This window comes from Mauremys mutica, chromosome 21 (assembly GCF_020497125.1).
Source record: "Mauremys mutica isolate MM-2020 ecotype Southern chromosome 21, ASM2049712v1, whole genome shotgun sequence".
NCBI lineage: Eukaryota > Metazoa > Chordata > Testudines > Geoemydidae > Mauremys > Mauremys mutica.
In genome coordinates, this window is record NC_059092.1 from 21,804,932 (window position 1) to 21,822,614 (window position 17,683).

At 55.0% G+C, this 17,683-nt stretch overlaps 1 protein-coding gene across 17 annotated transcripts in view; it reads right to left on the bottom strand.

The window, feature by feature from the left end:
* Positions 1–8,733: 8,733 nt before the first annotated feature.
* The window catches only part of ZNF362 (zinc finger protein 362), a 56,430-nt gene continuing 47,480 nt past the window's right edge, over positions 8,734–17,683 (bottom strand). For all 17 annotated transcript variants that reach the window (XM_044996036.1, XM_044996043.1, XM_044996042.1 and 14 more), the window contains 3 exons: positions 13,597–13,675; positions 12,973–13,131; positions 8,734–12,408 (listed from right to left, as the gene is read on the bottom strand). In XM_044996036.1, the coding sequence (XP_044851971.1) occupies positions 12,292–12,408; positions 12,973–13,131; positions 13,597–13,675 (355 nt within the window). In that variant the 3' untranslated portion in view covers positions 8,734–12,291. The remainder of the gene's footprint in view (positions 12,409–12,972; positions 13,132–13,596; positions 13,676–17,683) is intronic.

Genomic DNA, 17,683 nt, shown 5'->3' on the forward strand with positions numbered 1-17,683 from the left:
AAACGGGGCGCGGTGCAGTCCGAGGATGAGCTCGGAAATCGCACGGAACCTGGATTCCGGCAGGTATGCTCTGGCATGGGTGGAGTCCAGAACTGCTCCTATGAACTCTATTTGTTGCGTCGGAGACAGGGTGGACTTGGCTTCGTTCAAGAGGAGGCTGAGATCGAGAAAGGTCTGCCTGATGAACAACACCTGGGTCTCCACCTGCTCCTTGGGGTGGCCCTTTATGAGCCAGTTGTCCAGGTAGGAGAATACCTGGATGCCCCTCCTGCGCAGGAAGGCGGCCACGACTGCCATGCACTTCGTGAAGACCCTGGGAGCGGCCGACAGGCCGAACGGGAGCACCATGCAGATGGGCATCGGCCACAACAAACCTGAGGTACCGATGGTGTCGGGGAATTATGGCGATGTGGAAATAAGCATCCTTTAAGTCGAGGGCGGCATACCAATCTCCTGGATCCAGGGAGGGAATAACTGAGGACAGGGAGACCATGCGGAACTTGAGCTTTTGCACGAACTTGTTCAGCCGCCGCAAGTCTAGGATGGGTCTCAGGCCCCCTTTTGCCTTCGGTATTAGGAAATATCGGGAGTAGAAGCCTTTGCCCCTAAGCTCCCGAGGAACTTCCTCCACCGCCCCTGCCTCCATGAGGGACTTCACTTCTTGAGTTAGAAGTTGCTCGTGAGATGGGTCCCTGAAGAGGGACGGGGAGGGGGGCTGGTGGGGCGGGAGAGAGGAGAACTGGATAGAATATCCCCTCTCTACCGTGTGGAGCACCCAGCTGTCCAACGTGATTCGGGACCAGGCACGGTAGAAGGGGGACAGACGTGACCCAAAGGTAGGGGTAGAAGGATCCAGAGTCTCAATAGGTAGGTCGCCCTCGACTGTACCATCAAATAGGGGGTCTAGGCCCTGACGGTGGTCTGGATTGACTGGACGCCTGGCCGGAGGGGTGGCGTTGGTGGCGCCTCCTGCCATTTCTGCCAGGCCTGCACCCCGGCTCCTGGCGAGTCTGAGGCTGGTAAGGGCGTGGGGCCGTCTGCGGCCTAAATGTCTGCGCTGGGTCGCAGGGGTATGCAGGCCCAGCGAGCGAAGCGTGGCCCTCGAGTCCTTTAGGCTATGCAGACGTTTGTCTGTCTTTTCTGAGAATAACATCTGCCCCTCGAAGGGGAGGTCTTGGATTGTCTGCTGGACCTCATAGGGCAGGCCCGAGACCTGGAGCCAGGCTCCCCGCCGCATGACCAGGCCCGTGGCCAGGGTGTGCGAGGCTGAGTCCGCCGCATCTAAGGCGGCCTGGAGAGAGGCTTGGGAGATCAGCTTTCCCTCCTCCACTAGGGCCAAAAACTCTGACCTCGAGTCCTGAGGAAGGAGCTCCGTAAACTTCGACATGGCCGAACACGTGTTGTGACCATATTGGCTTACAATTGCCTGTTGGTTGGCAACGCGGAGTTGTAGGCCCGCCATGGAGTACACCTTCCTACCAAAGAGCTCGAGTCTTTTAGCATCCCTGCTCTTTGGTGTTGACCCCTGAAAGCCTTGGCGCTCCCGCTGGTTGGCCGCATCCACTACCAGGGAGTCCGGGGGTGTACAGGTGTTTGTGCCCTTTACAGGGGACTAAATAGCGCCGCTCCGTTCTCTTGGCAGTGGGGGCCAGTGAGGCTGGCGTTTGCCATAAGGTGCAGGACCTATCCGCTATAGTCTTTATCAGTGGGAGAGCCACCCTGGATGGCCCTGAGGGAGCCAGGATGTCTACTACAGGGTCCACGTCCACCTCGATTTCCTCAGCTTGGATAGCAAGGCTCTGAGCTGCTCGCCGGAGCAGTTGTTGGAGGATTCGAGTGTCCTCTAGGGCCGGTGCTGCAGCCATGCCCGAGACCGCTTCGTCCGGGAAGGAAGACGAGGAAATTACAGGGGTCAGTCCTTCCTCTGGTGCATGCAGCCCTTCGGGGTCCTGCGGCACACGGTACTGTGGTTGCGGTGCCGATCCTAAATGCAGCACCGCGATTGGTACCGGGGTTGCCAGTGAGCGGCTTGGCGTATCAGGCGGTGCCTGCGGAGCCCGAACTGAAGCCGCTGCCGGTGCCGCTGCCCAGCTAGGGGGTGCTGAACTTGGAAATGGCACACCCCTGCCCGGCGATGGTGCCGGTGGAGGAGGCAGCTGCGCTGGGGCCACCGACGCCGAGGAGACCGAGGCCGACCTTGATCGAGGACCAAACGCCTGGCCTACTGACTGGTGGTAGGCCCAGGGAGTCCAAAACGGCCACTGCGAGGGCGGCTGCCATTGTTGGTGCCACTGTGGGTAACGCCGGTGGCTCACCCCCGAAACCGATCTGCTCCGCGACCAGCTGGAGCGGTAGGAGTCTGCCTCTGAGTCTGAAGTCTCTGAGTACAAGGACCTTGGGGGAGCAGCACCCAGTACCATTGGAGAGCGGTGCGGAGGCAGCGGGGAGCCTCTTATCTGGTCCAGTGCTGCCTTAACGGCGTGGTGCGGGGAGGGAGGCGACAGCATGGCCGGCTTGCCCCTTGATTGTACTGGGGGACGGGCCACTGTAGGCAACTCCCTACGGTGCGGGGAGGCCGACGCCCGGAGTCCCATCAAATCTGAGGCCGCCTCGAACGCCTCCGGCGTCGAAGGGAGGCGCAAGTCTCCGCTGAGGTCCGGGGATCTAGGATGGTCCGGATTCAACCGCCCTCTCTGCGGTGCGGGAGTCGACGGAACCGCCGAGGGCTGTAGCCCTGCCTGTCCGCTTGCACCCGCGGACGGCATCGGCCTCAGATCCTGGTGGGGTGACCGTTCCCTCACCGGCTTTCTCTTCTTGGCGGGTACCGGCGACGGTGAGCGGTGCCGCACTGAGGTTGACTTCCTATGACCCGACTCCATCTGGTACCGGGTCTTTGACGACTTGGGCTGGGCCCTAAGTCCCGATGCCGGTGCCGGGGCGCTCCGCACCGAGGAAGACGTGCTGGGCACCGCCTCGGCCGGTTCCGAGTGCGATGGTGACCTCAGGGCAGCCTCCATCAGGAGGACTCTAAATCTTTGAGCTCTGTCCTTGAGAGTTCTCGGGTGGAAGCCTCTACAGATAGAGCACCGGTCTTTTTGGTGGCTCTCTCTGAGGCACCTCAAACAAGCCGAGTGCGGGTCACTCTTGGGCATGAATTTCCCGCAGTCTTTGCAGAGTTTAAACCCGGGGGACCCGGGCATGCCCCAGCGGGTGACGAAAACTTGGGGGGGACCCCCCAACTACGAAGAACTATATACAATAATCTAAGTAAGCTAACTATAATGCAACTATATACACGGACTAAACATAAGGATAGGACACTGCAAACTTGCTATGCGCAAGGTAAGTTCCAGCTAGCCGTCACCGGTGGTAAGAAGGAACTGAGGGGGTGAAGGGTCGGCGGGCCCCTTTATAGGGCGCCATAGTGGCGCCACTCCAGGGGGCGCCAGAGCCGACCCTACGGACGCTGCTAGGGGAAAATCTTCCGGCTGGCGTGCACGCGGCGCGCGCACACCTACTTTGAATGGACATGAACAACCACTCGAAGAAGAACATCTGTTAGTTGTCCGAAGAAAGCCTCGTCCACCTCATCCTCCTGGGCTGGCGATCTATCACCCTTGTTTCTCTTGCCTCTAAACTTAACCCAGAGACTCTCAACAGGCTTTTCTCCAGTTTCTTACTGGAGCTCTGAGCAATACATACATCCCTTACATACAGCGCAACTCCTCCACCTTTTCCCCGACCTGTCCTTCCTGAAAAGTTTATACCCATCCATGACAGTGCTCCAGTCAGGTGAGTTACCCCACCAAGCCTCTGTTATTCCAATCACATCATAGTTCCTTGACTGTGCCAGGACTTCCAATTCTTCTTGCTTGTTTCCCAGGCTTCTTGCATTCGTGTACAGGCACCTAAGATAACTGGCCAATTGCCCTGCTTTCTCCGTAAGAATCAGGAGGCCTCCCCTGTTGCACACTCCTCCTTGTGTTTCCTTTCGATATCCCCCGGGCTTAGGTCTCCATCCCGCAGCGAGCCTAGTTTAAAGCCATCCTCACTAGGTTAGCCAGCCTGTCTGCAAAGATGCTCTTCCCTCTCTTCATTAGGTGGATACCATCTCTTCCTAGCAATCCTTCATCCCAGAACAACATCCCATGGCTGAAGAATCCAAAGTCCTCTCTCCAACACCACCTGCGTAACCACGCATTTACCTCCACAGTTCGATGGTCCCTACTTGGGCCTTTTCCTTCAACAGAGACGATGGATGAGAACATGACTTGTACCTCAAACTCCTTTATCCTTCTTCCCAGAGCCACATAGTCTGCAGTGACCTGCTCAAGGTCATTCTTGGCAGTATCACTGGTGCCCACATGGAGAAGTAGGAAGGGGTAGCGGTCTGAGGGCTTGATCAGTCTTGGCAGACACTCCGTCACATCCTGAATTCTAGCTCCAGGCAAGCAGCACACTTCTCGAGTCTCCCGGTCTGGATGGCAGATGGATGACTCCATCCCCCTTAGGAGGGAGTCCCCAACCACCACCACCATGCAGAGACACACTTAGCTAACTTGCATGAATGCTTTCTAAGCCACTCATGAATTATACAGAGCCACCAGCAAATACCTCCAGCTTCACCCCAGCCTTGCACCCCAGAAAGGCAAGGTGTTCTCTTGAACAATGCAAGCTCCTTAATTAGTTCACTACTTCATCAGAGGATAGCAGACATGCACCAGCCTTTGTAATCTGAGCAGATTCCCCAAGCACGTTAGACAAAATCACTTGTAAGGATAAAACATTAAAATGAGTTTATTAAGTGCAGAAAGATGGATTTTAAGTGATGACTGTAAGTGTTAGGCACAGAGGTCAAAGTTGGTTATGTAAGATATGAAATCTCCGTCTAAATTCTAAGCTTTATCGGACTAAGCAAGATTTGATCAAACAGCTTCCCCCCCCACCCCTCGATGCTGCAGGAAGGTCACAGTTCTTAACACACAGACTGAATTCTTTGTTCAATCTCCTCAGGCCCAAGTCTTTCCTTCCAAATGTTCTTGTTGCCTTCGGAGTAGGTGGGGAAGGAGAGAGGCCAAGTGGTGATGTCACTGTCCCACTTCCAGCTGCTAGAAAGATCCTTGCTGTGTCACTGGGCGAGGCTGCCTCCATCATGCGCCTGCCCTCTGAGGAGTCTCTGGGACAGCCATTGGGAGAATAGATTCCCCTTAATGGGCCATCAGCACCTGTCTGGCCAATCTCAATGTAAATCTGGCTTGACCAGTGTCAGCTGCTCCTTTGCCATTGAGAGGCAGGCTGTGAGTGCTTCTCACTTGCCACATATTTCAGTGACAGAAATACAGCAACACTTCATTTCCCTGTGGAACCCCACTGGGAACCGCCCTCCAATCTGACATCCATTAATAGTGACTCCGTTTGTGGTTGTTTAGCCAATTATGTATCCACTTAAGATTATGTCCCAGAATCCCCGGGCGATGCTCTGGAACTGCTCCCCACAAAGCCAGGCAGGACTTTGGGGAGCCTCCTCTCCCTTGGAGCAGACTGTCTGCAGGGCAAGAAGCTCACACGGCTTCACCTCCTGGGTCTCTCCTAGGAGCATTCAGCATGTGCCGCTCCATGCGCTTCCCACAGTGAGTCTGCCCAGGTGGGGTCCTGGGGAAGCCACAGGGTCCTGCACCCCCACTTCGCAGTCAGACCATGACTCTTAGCCAGCCAGTAAAACTGAAGGTTTATTTAGACGGCAGGAACACAGTCCAAAACAGGACTGCCAGTACAGACAACAGGATCCCCTTTAGTTAGGTCCATCGGGGCCCCCAGGGAGGCCACAGCCCCATTGGGGAGCCCAAGCCCCATCGAGGCGCCCCTCTCCATTTCCCAGCCAGCTCCAAACTGAAACTCCCTCCAGCCTCTCACTCAGCCTCCCCCTTTCTCGTCCCCCAGCCTTTGTGTCCTTTGTTCAGTGTCGCGAGCAGAGGTGTCACCTGGCCTTCAACCCCCTCCTGGGTTCTCAGGTTACATGCTCAGGTATCCTCCCTTCCCCAAGGCAGGCAGTCCCAGCAAAACTCCCCTGCAACCTTCCCAGGTCAATACTCCCCACTCAGCATTCACATAACACAGCAAGAACATTCCCACTTCGTCACAGGTTAGTTTTGTTGAGCCCGCATTTCTCCAGCTTACTTATCAGAATGTTGTGTGGGACTGTGTCAGAGGCCTTGCTGAAGTCCAGGAATATTATGCCCACCGCATTCCTCCTATCCACCAAATCAGCTACCCTGTCAAAGAAGGAAATCAAGCTGGTTTGGCAGGAGTTGTTCTTGGTCAATCCATGCTGGCTGCTAGTGATCACCCTTCATCCTCCAGGTATTCACAAATTGAATGTTTAAGACATTGCTCTAGTACCTTTGCAGATATCGAGGTCAGGCTGACTGGTCTGTAGTTCCCCAATTCCTCCTTTTTAAAGATGGGCGCTATGTTAGCCCTTCTCCAGCCTTCCAGGACCTCTCCTGTCGTCCATGAGTTGGCAAATATTATTGCCAGTGGCTCCAAGATTTCTTCAGCCAATTCCTTCAGTTCCCTGGGATGAATAACATCAGGCCCATTGACCTGTATTCATTCAAATTGGTCGGAAGATCTCCGATTGGTTCTTTACTTAACCCGATCTGCATCAGTTCCCCTTTATTGTCTATGGTAACTTCGCTAGTAATCCAGTCACATGTTATCATCATATGTTGTTATCAAGAGGATGGTGATCAATTGTTCTCCATGTCCACGGACAGTAGGACAAGAAGTATATAAGAATGCCATTAGCGGGTCACACCAATGGTCCATGTAGCCCAGTATCCAGTCTTCTGACAGTGGCTGGTGCCAGAAGCATTAGAGGGAATGAACAGAACAGGGTAATTATCAAGTGATCCAGCCCAGCTTCTGGCAGTCAGAGGTTTACGGACACCCAGAGCATGGACCTGTCCTCCATGAACTTATCTAATTCTTGTTTGAACCCAGTTATGCTTTTGGCTGTCACAACATCCCCTGGCAATGGGTTCCACAGGTTGATTGTGTGTTGTGTCAAGAAATACTTCCTTTTGTTTGTTTTAAACCTGCTGCCTGTTCATTTCATTGGGTGACCCCTAGTTCTTGTGTTATAGGAAGGGGTAAAAATAATGGGTTTAATCTGCAGCATGGGAGATTTAGGTTAGATATCAAGAAAAACTTGCCAGCTCTAAGTGTAGTGGAGCTCTGGAATGGGCTTCCCAGGAAGGCTGCAGAATCCCCGTCATTGGAGGCTTTTCAGAACAGGTTGGCCAAACACCTGTCGGATGGTCTAGGTTCACTTGGGCCCACCTCCGTGCAGGGGGCTGAACTAGGTGACTTCTCAAGGTCCCTTCCAACCTGAGAGTTCTGCGATTCTACGCACTCACTGTCTGAGAGCCCTCTCAGAGTAACGAAGCCTTACAGGTGCCCCAGGTCCCAGTTGCATCTGCAGAGCGCACACCTTCCCCTGAGCCTGCTGAGTGGGTTCTCTCTGCCAGGTGAGCTGCTGAGAGACAGCAAGTTCTAGTACTACAAGCCAGGACTGGAGGGGAGCAGGGATGATGGATGGCTGTGGGCTGATTCCCTCTGCCTCACACCTTGTGTCATTATTCACACCCGTGCAAGGGGGTATAAAATACGACCCAATCTGCATTCTCTGCTCACACCAATGGGAGCCTCTTGCACCCGGTGTAAATTACAATCCCGACCCTGTATTGCACCCTGCACAGTGCCCAGCAAGATCAAATCACACTTCCTCTTCCAGTCTCAGCCGTGCATCTCAAAGCACCATTCAGCAGTGGCTCAGTTTCATCATCCCCATTTTACACATGGGGAAATTGATGTGGAGGCAAAGTGACTCTGCCAGGGTCAGCAAAGAGGAGAGAACCCAGGAGCTCCGATTTCCACTGCCATACTATGGCCTGTCTCCACCCAGTTACCACCCTGGCTCTCTCAGAACAAACCAGCCTCACAGCTGCTAGGCCTTCAGAAGTTTGCATGTACAGTTTATTTTGTTTCACAACAGAAATACAAAGAGCAAAATTGTTTTGATTTTTTTTTTAAATTCTTTTTCTTTAAACATAATGCAAACTTTCCATACGGAAGCCGCAGCCTCCTCATGTCTTTCCATTAACCACAATGCGAGACAGAGAGAAGGGGGAGGGAGAATCCTTTTTTTTTTTCCTTTTTTCTTTTTTAATAAGGTAATAACTAGATCTAGAGACACGTGGCCTGGATTTTCATATAGAAAAAAAAAAAAGAAAAAAAAAGGTGTGTTAACAGTATGTATAAGAGGCATATTTACACAGTATTAACATGCTGACAAAAAGGTTACAATATTGAATATCGTACAACATCGATTCAGAAACAAAGGTCAGGGCAGAGGGCAGGGTAAAAAGAGAATCAAATTAATAAACAGAGTAGGCAATAAACAAACAACCTGGTAAAACAATGATATAGTTAAGGCTTAAAAAGTGTATAAAAATAACAGTTAATATCCAAAACGGAACCAAAGAGTACATAATATATATGAGTTTTTGTCTAGTCTTTCTTGGAGGGCTGGGGGACGTGGGGCATTCTTCCTTCTCTATATGTAGGTGTTATATATAGATATATATACACACACACACACACGTGTGTGTATATATATATATATATACACACACACACACACGTGTGTGTGTATATATATATATATATATATATATATAACTCCATGTATCCATCCACACACAGGCATGGGCATGGCTTTCCAAAGGGAGGCTGGCAAGGAGGGCAAGCCCATCTGCTTGCTGCTTTTTTAATACTATATTGAATTGGTTTCACCCAACAGGAAGGGATCTATGATTTGCTGCTGGGGGCGGGGGAGAGGGATGGGATGGATCCGCTCTGCTTTTATAAATCTCTCATGGTTGGGAGGGTTTCTGTTCTGGCAGTGAAAGGCTTAAGTGGCCACAGGTGGCTGTATCACCTCCTGCTTGGGAGGATGTTCTCTCCAGCAATGCACAGCGCCTCCTGCTGGGAGAAGCTGGGTTAGTGCATGAGCAGCCAGCCAGTGCTTCCAGCTGGAGCAGTGGTGAGCTCTCCATCAGTCCCAGCTCCTACCTAGACCCTATCCTGGCCCTGCTGAGCTGTTAGCTCTGAGCTCCCGCCCTAGTGTATTTGTTCCCTGCAAGGCCTGCTGCTGCCGTTGACTCTGGCTGGGCCAGGCCCCTCCAAAGCTGCTGCACTGGAGGTATTGACACATTGCAAATCATTCTTCCTGCTGCATTTGCTTCTCGGTGACTGGTATATGGGATTCTGCAGGGCAGAGAGGCAGATCCACAGCACCCTCGGCTGGCGGAATCCCCCTCCAGTCCATCTGGCCTGAGAGCAGGCTCTGCAGCTCCCAAAACAGCTCAGTCCCCCAAAGGCCAGAGATCAAGCTGGTGCCCCAGGTGACCCGAGGGAATCACGTGGAGGGCAGTGGGATCCACGCCGGTGGTACCACTACTGTACCCAATGGGCTGACCCCAGGGAAGGGAAGGGCCTCATGTCTCGTTGCTGGACTTCTCCCTCCTAACCCGCTCCAAGGTTCCCTGCCATGGGACTGCACTGCTGGGGGGCTGATTCCCAGGAGGTGCCGGGGAGGTGGGGAAGGAAAGCCGCTCCGGGAATACAGACCACTCTGCGTTTCTCCCATCGCCCGTCTGACCAGCCACACGGTCCCAGGACAGAGTACGCCAACCCCCTCAGGCACTGCCAGTCCCTGCTACTGGGCACAGCCCCCAGGGCACGCCGGCTTTCCTCTTCCTCTTTAGTGTTTTAGTTTGCTCAGGGGGGAGCTGGTTTGTTCCCTGCATCCCAGGAGCCGGGGGGCTCACAGCCTCGTTCTGCCCCACTAACCTCTGGGAGAGCTTCGTCATGGCAGCAGAATCAGACCTCAGTGAATCAGAATTTCAGATCCAAGCGGTGCTAATGTCACAGCTCACCTCCGATGCCAGCAGCAGGGAGTGGGGGCAACACAGGCTTTCCCCTGCACTCTCCTGCTGATCTCCCCTGTGCTCAGTACAGCCCGGTGTGCAAGTGACCCGCAAACCTGACTCTAACCGGCCCTGTTTCAGAGCACAAGCTACAGGCCAAACCAGGGTCCCGGCTGAGCCCAGGTAGGGTCAGCCAAGTTCAGAACAACTGACAGGTGCTCTGTGCATGGGTGGGGTTACAGCTGGGCCAGAAATGGAGCCAGTCACAGGCCCTAGTGTGCATAGGGCTAACGGGGGCTGTGCCCAGCCAGCAGATGTTCCAGGTGTTATGGTGCCAGCCAACAGGTGCTCTGCAGGTGGCTTCATTACCATCCTGCACAGACACAGCAGGAGACAGGGAAATTCTCACAGCAGCTGACTGGTGCCACAGCAACCGACTGCTCCAAAGCCCCAGGGACTGAGCCAGCAGTAGCCTCGCTGCAGGGTTCAGGGACCGCACGGGGTTTCTATGTGAATCCTGTGACAGTGCAGAAAGCGCTTCCCAGTGCCCTGCTGGGAACCTGGAGGGAGGGGCAAAGCCGGGGGGCAGGGGCCCGTTGTACTGCCATGGGGCGGACTCCCCTCTCCCACACGCAATTCTCTGCCTGGGGCCCAGCCCTTTGATAAGCAAACACAGGATCCAGGAGGTAACGGAGAGAGAGAGGAGACCCCAGGCTGCCCCCTTGCCCCTGGCTGCTGCCACTCTGGAAACCCCGATAGCCTGGGCTGCGGTGATGCCCGGGTTCCAGAGCAGCAGCACTAGATGCCCATAGTGGGGAAGAGAGATTGAAAAATAATCCACGTCAAAGAGCATAACCTGCGGCGAGTGCCCCCCTCCCTCCTCTCACACTCGCTCTTCCTTAGCAAACGCCCCTTCATAGCTCAGGACAATCCCTAGTTAGCACCAGGTGGACTTGGGGTTGGGGGGGAGGCAGCGGACTGTGGGCAGCTGAGGCTCCCAAACTCCTGCTGTGAAACGCCATGCCTCCCCCACCCCCCGATCCTCAGCACCATGGCCAAAGTGCCCCTCCACTCCCATCTGCCATGGCTGGCCTAGCAGAGCTGGGGTCAGCTAGCCCTCAGCTGAGACTATACCAGGGCTGGCCAGTCTGCCTGACTCGCTGTCCCAATCCTACAGACTACAGCTCCCAGCAGGCAATGCGCTTTCCCGATCTGGTGGGATACTGCTTAGCTCAACCTAGAGCACGGCATGCTGGGATCTGTGGTCTCCATGGGCTCCATCTCGATTCCGCACAGGCATGGCCAGCCCTGCCCTCGATGAACTTGGCCAGCCCCGGCTGTGTCCCTGTCGTAGGCTGAGCACCTCCTCTGGCCGCCCCCACACTTACCCCAGCCGGGCGAGCCCCAGCAGCGATTCCTCGCGCCGCCGGGGGAGGGCGCAGGTGAAATGTGCACGGACCACGGCGTGGCCGCGGGGCCAGCCAGTCCTGTGCAGCTCGAATGAAACAAACCAAAGGAAACAAACCAAAGGAAACAACCAAAACGTCCCAACGAGGTTAGACAAAGCGGCAGAGGGACGAGCCCCAGCGGGGAACGGCCACGTCTGTGGAACAAAGGTCTCCCTCCTGTGGCTGCTGCTCGAGCCACCAGATCTCACCTCTCCAGCCAACAGGTTAACCCATTCCCCTCTCACGCTGGCTCCCAACGGAGAGTCCAGGAGGGGCAGCAGATACCAAGCGCCAGGCTGGTCACGTCCCAGAGTCTCATCCTGAGGCTGTAGGAGCCCGAGTGCCAGGCCCTGGATCCTGCCCGCCACGCCATCCAGCACTTCTCTGTCCAGTTCGGGTTTTCGGTTTTAGCAGCACCAACTTCTTGGCCAATATATATATCTACTTGTATCCAAAAGAGAGCAGGAAGGAGCACGGAGGATAGGGGCGGGGGCAGAAAGAAGGGAAAAAAAGAAAGAAAATGAAGAAACCAAACACAGAGATTCAAAGTGCTCTGAAATAGTCTTTGGATGTCACCAAAACTGTGGATGAGTCCCTGGCTCTCCCGGCAGGGTGCTGGGGGCGGGGCCAGGGCCGAGGGGTGTTTTCCAAACATTAATTCATTCATTAATTTCTCCCAAAAGATGAGTGTCTTCGCAGTCGCTCCCCGTGGCTTGGCAGGCGCGGGCACTCAGTGGCGGTGCTGGGGGGTGGTCTGTGTGATCGTCTCCAAGCCGCCCCCTGGCCCCTGGCGATCCGGAATTGGGGGGAGGAGAGCTGCGCAGGGTAGGGGTGGGCGAGGAAGCCCCAGATTAGATGAGCGAGATCCGCACTGGGATGCCGGGTGACTCCGTCCTTTGAGGTGAGTGCTGGCTCACTAGGTGTTCCACCACGGTGTGTTTGGACATGTGCTTCATCAAATACGTCTCCTGTGGGGGGGAGAGACAGCCGGGCAGCAGGGTAAGTGCTGCAGCTAGGAGGGGTGGGCCCATTGCCTGCCTCCAGCAGGGATGGAACTGACCCGTCGCCCCCTGTGCCCAGAAGGGAGCCCCCATCCCATGCCCCCCCCCCAGAATCCATCCTCATTCACATGCCCGGGAGCGCTACAGGACAACTCAGAGGTGACAAGCTGATTGCTCTCCCACGGAATCTGCCTCCACCTGGCAGGAAGAAGCCCAGGCTTCAGGCTCTAGCCAATAGAAAGCAATTTTCTCTTACCAGCTGGTTTGCGATTGGCTGGAGCCTGATCCCTGCAGCACCGTAAGAGCCTCCCTTGCCAGTGCTGGGATGACGGCTGTGCTAAGGAGCTCCTCACCCAATGAGGCTGTGGGCAGACACCCCCTCCCTTTATCATCCCGCGTGGCTGTGCTGGCACAGGCTGGGGGCATGAGCCGTCTGGAACAGACCCTGTCCCGTGGCACCTCTGGCCCCGTGGCAGGCCCCATCCCTGCCTTGGCCAGTGCCTGGCTCCCCACGCCTCCTGCCCCACTCACCGAGGTGTAGGCCCTCCCACACATGCTACAGCAGTAGGCCTTGGCGTGTTTGATGGCGTGTGCAGAGAGGTGGATCTGCAGCGATGCCGAGTCCGAGTACGCCCGGTAGCAGTTCGGACACTTGTAGGGCTTATCCTTGTTGTGCTGTCGCTGGTGTGACTGCGAGGGCGGGAGGAGGCAGGGGCAGCGTTACGTGGCACAATCCTTGGCAGCTCTTGGGCCGCGCCCCTGCCCCATGGGGACACGGAGCCCAGCGGCTGGAGGACCACGTAGAGCAGCCTGCTCTGCTCCCAGGATCCACACCAATGGCAGAGCAGACACCCCTGTGGGACAGGGGCCAACGACTGTCGATCCCCACAGCCCCCTGCGGGGCTCAGGGCATCGGCGCCACCTCCCCCAGTCCTAGGCCTTCAGACATTGACGCTGCTCCCTGGAATCACATCCAGATGTCTCCCCCTTCCCGTCAACTGCCCAGCTCCATGACCTAGGTCAGAGATTTACTCCTCTGCTCCCCACCCCCATCAAGAGCTCTCTGTCCCCCCATCCCCACCCTGCAACCACTTGTGTCTCCCCTCCCCAAGGGCTCGCCCCCCGTGGGCTGACCCCGCTGGGCAGGGCACTGACCTGGAGGTTGGAGAGCTGTGTGAAAGCCTTTTCGCAGCCAGGGTGTGGGCACTTGTAGGGTCTGTCACCAGTGTGAATTCTGCAACACAGCAACAGGCACGTCAATGCAGGCATCGCCTAGAACGGGTCACACCCCACGCCCTCCTCTGCTGTGGGGTGCAGCAGCCCTCTAAGGCCGCAGCACACACAGGGCACCTGGACCGCCCCTCTCCTCTCCCGCCCCACTCAGCGAGCAGGGGGTGCAAGGTGGCTCTGTCCCCGAAAGGGCTGCCTCTGTTAGCATGCTGGATTCCAGCCCTGCAGGGGCCAGGTACACAAAAGCAGGAGCCAGCCCCCTCCAGCAACAGGACAGAGGCGGACCACCCCAGCTGCAGGGCAATGGGCTCCCAGCATGCTGCCTAGCCCCGTCATTGGAGTTATAACTCAAATGTCCCGTCCGCACATAAACTCCTTCACTCGAGTGCAGGGGGCTTTTAGCACAAGTTGGCTGGCCTGAGACGTGCACCACTCGTCACCTGCCCTGCTGTGGGGACACAGGCTAGTGCCGCTCAAGTGCTGCCAATCTGCCAGGGCCTTCCTACCATGAAGGAGAGATGAGTTCTCCCTCAATCCACTGGGAAAGTATCACAGAGCCACCCAGCCCCCTCCGCGCCAACGTCCTGGGTTGTGCCCCCAGAAGTCCTAGCACCTCACACAAGCGCGGGCAGTGCCAGTGCAGACCTGGCAGTGGGAGAGCCCTGACACAAGGTGGCCGTGCTCACTGGAGGTGGGCTCGCTCGAGAGGAGTCACTCGAGCTAACTCCGTGGTGAAGACACGTTGGCACCACTCCACAGTTATTTCCTCCTCCGCAAGATCATGGAGTCTGAGTTGTTCAGCCCGGAGGGAGGGCAGAGGTACAAAAAACCCAGGACAACCAGGATGCTCCTGGGCCCATCAGACTGGCCAGCTGGCCACATACTGAGCACCCTGACAGATCTCCCAGCGCAGCTACCTCAAAAGAGGGTCGATCCTGGGCAAACCTGGAGAGGTGGCATCCCTAAGGGAAAGAGGGAGGGAGGTTTATAGGGTCAGTCCATGGAGGCAGGCAGAGGATGGGTGGCCTGTCCCAAGGGCTCACAGGAGGCAATTGTCCCTCTGGCTTCATTCCACACAGGCTCCCAGAGTATAGGAGCCAGCAGGTGCTTCCTGAAGTCCACCTGCTCCTTCACGTTTGATGCTGGGGGGCAGCGCAGGAATCCAGGGGCATAGGGAGAGGAAGCCCAGGCTGGGAATAGGAGTCAAACCCTGCATCACTCTAGGCATCCTGAGGTGGCCAGAGAAACGCTCTCCCAGGCAGGTCCAATGAGAAAGCCTGGGCTCGATTCCACAGCTCCATGCAACAGGGTACTGACTCCCTCAGGGTACTTCGACTCCCTCAGGGAACTGATGGGCAAGGTCCCCTGGGAGAATAACATGACGGGGAAAGGAGTCGAGGGAAGCTGGCTGTATTTTAAAGAAACCTTATTGAGGTTGCAGGAACAAACCATCCCGATGTGTAGGAAGAAAGGTAAATATGGCAGGCGACCAGCTTGGCTTAACAGTGAAATCCTTGCGCGTCTTAAACACAAAAAAACAGCTTACAAGAAGTGGAAGATTGGACAAATAACCAGGGAGGAGTATAAAAGTATTGCTCAGGCATGCAGGAGTGAAATCAGGAAGGCCAAATCACGCTTGGAGTTGCAGCTAGCCGGAGATGTTAGGAGTAACAAGAAGGGTTTCTTCAGATATGTTAGCAACAAGAAGAAAGTCAAGGAAAGTGTGGGCCCCTTGCTGAATGAGGGAGGGAACCTAGTGACAGAGGATGTGGAGAAAGCTAGTGTACTCAATGCTTTTTTTGCCTCTGTCTTCACAGACAAGGTCAGCTCCCAGACAGCTGCACTCTGCAGCACGGTATGGGGAGGAGGTGACCAGCTCTCTGTGGAGAAAGAAGTAGTTCGGGGCTATTTAGAAAAGCTGGACGAGCACAAGTCCATGGGGCCGGATGCGCTGCATCCGAGGGTGCTAAAGGAGTTGGCCGATGAGATTGCAGAGCCATTGGCCATTATCTTTGAAAAATCATGGTGATCGGGGGAGGTCCCGGATGACTGGAAAAAAGCTAATGTAGTACCCATCTTTAAAAAAGGGAAGAAGGAAGATCCAGGGAACTACAGGCCAGTCAGTCTCACCTTAGTCCCTGGAAAAATCATGGAACAGGTCCTCAAGGAATCAATTCTGAACCACTTAAAGGAGGGGAAAGTGATCAGGAACAGTCAGCATGGATTCACCAAGGGCAAGTCATGCCTGACTAACCTAATTGCCTTCCATGATGAGATAACCGGCTCTGTGGATGAGGGGAAAGCAGTGGATGTGCTATTTCTGGACTTTAGCAAAGCTTTTGATACAGTCTCCCACAGTATTCTTGCCAGCAAGTTAAAGAAGTATGGGCTGGATGAATGGACGGTAAGGTGGATAGAAAACTGGCTAGATGGTCGGGCTCAACGGGTAGTGATCAATGGTTCCATGTCTAGTTGGCAGCCGGTATCAAGTGGGGTGCCCCAAGGGTCGGTGCTGGGGCCGGTTTTGTTCAATATCTTCATTAACGATCTGGAGGATGGTGTGGACTGCACCCTTAGCAAGTTTGCAGATGACACTAAACTGGGAGGAATGGTTGATACGCTGGAGGGTAGGGATAGGATACAGAGGGACCTAGACAAATTAGAGGATTGGGCCAAAAGAAATATGATGAGGTTCAACAAGGACAAGTGCAGAGTCCTGCATTTAGGACGGAAGAATCCCATGCACTGCTACAGACTAGGGACCGAATGGCTGGGCAGCAGTTCTGCAGAAAAGGACCTAGGGGTTACGGTGGATGAAAAGCTGAATATGAGTCAACAGTGTGCCCTTGTTGCCAAGAAGGTTAATGGCATTTTGGGTTGTATAAGTAGGGGCATTTCCAGCAGATCGAGGGATGTGATCATTCCCCTCTATTCAGCACTGGTGAGGCCTCATCTGGAGTACTGTGTCCAGTTTTGGGCCCCACACTACAAGAAGGATGTGGATAAATTGGAGAGAGTCCAGCGGAGGGCAACAAAAATGATTAGGGGGCTGGAACACATGACTTATGAGGAGAGGCTGAGGGAACTGGGATTGTTTAGCCTGCAGAAGAGAAGAATGAGGGGGGATTTGATAGCTGCTTTCAACTACCTGAAAGGGGGTTCCAAAGAGGATGGATCTAGACTGTTCTCAGTGGTAGAAGATGACAGAACAAGGAGTAATGGTCTCAAGTTGCAGAGGGGGAGGTTTAGGTTGGATATTTGGAAAAACTTTTTCACTAGTAGGGTGGTGAAGAACTGGAATGGGTTACCTAGGGAGGTGGTGGAATCTCCTTCCTTAAAGGTTTTTAAGGTCAGGCTTGACCAAGCCCTGGCTGGGATGATTTAGTTGGGTTTGGTCCTGCTTTGAGCAGGGGGTTGGACTAGATACCTCCTGAGGTCCCTTCCAACCCTGAGATTCTATGATTCTATGATGGCTGGGCACCTGTTCACAGGCAAAATCTGGCACCTGGGCATGTGAGACCAGGGACACGTGCCACATGCCCACTGCATGCAAACACTGGTGCAAGGGCGCAGACCTACGCCACTGGCGTGCCCACAAGAGCTGGGTCTCATAGGTGCTGGTGAAGTTTTACCTGGCTCTTGGGGCGCTCAAGGCTGGACATACCTCAATGATATAGGGGCCACCAGCAGCCTGGCTCCTGACAGGACAGTGGTGGTATGGCCATGCTGTGCTTATCCCAGTGCATTCTGGGACTCCATAGTTAGCACTGTTGGTGAGTGCAGGTGGTTACGGGTAATTTCCCCACACAGAGCACTGCACTGCGGGACCATTGGGAGGACAGAGGAACCGGTGCAGCTACAGCTTCCCAGCTGCTTGGGACAAAGGCTGTGGGACAGAACAGTTCAGCCAGACAGGAGTTCCAGGTCCAACTGTCAGAGGCTTGTTTGCTCTGGGACTCCATGGGGCGTGCATGTGGCACCTGCTCAGAGCCAGCCAGGCACTGGCCATTGC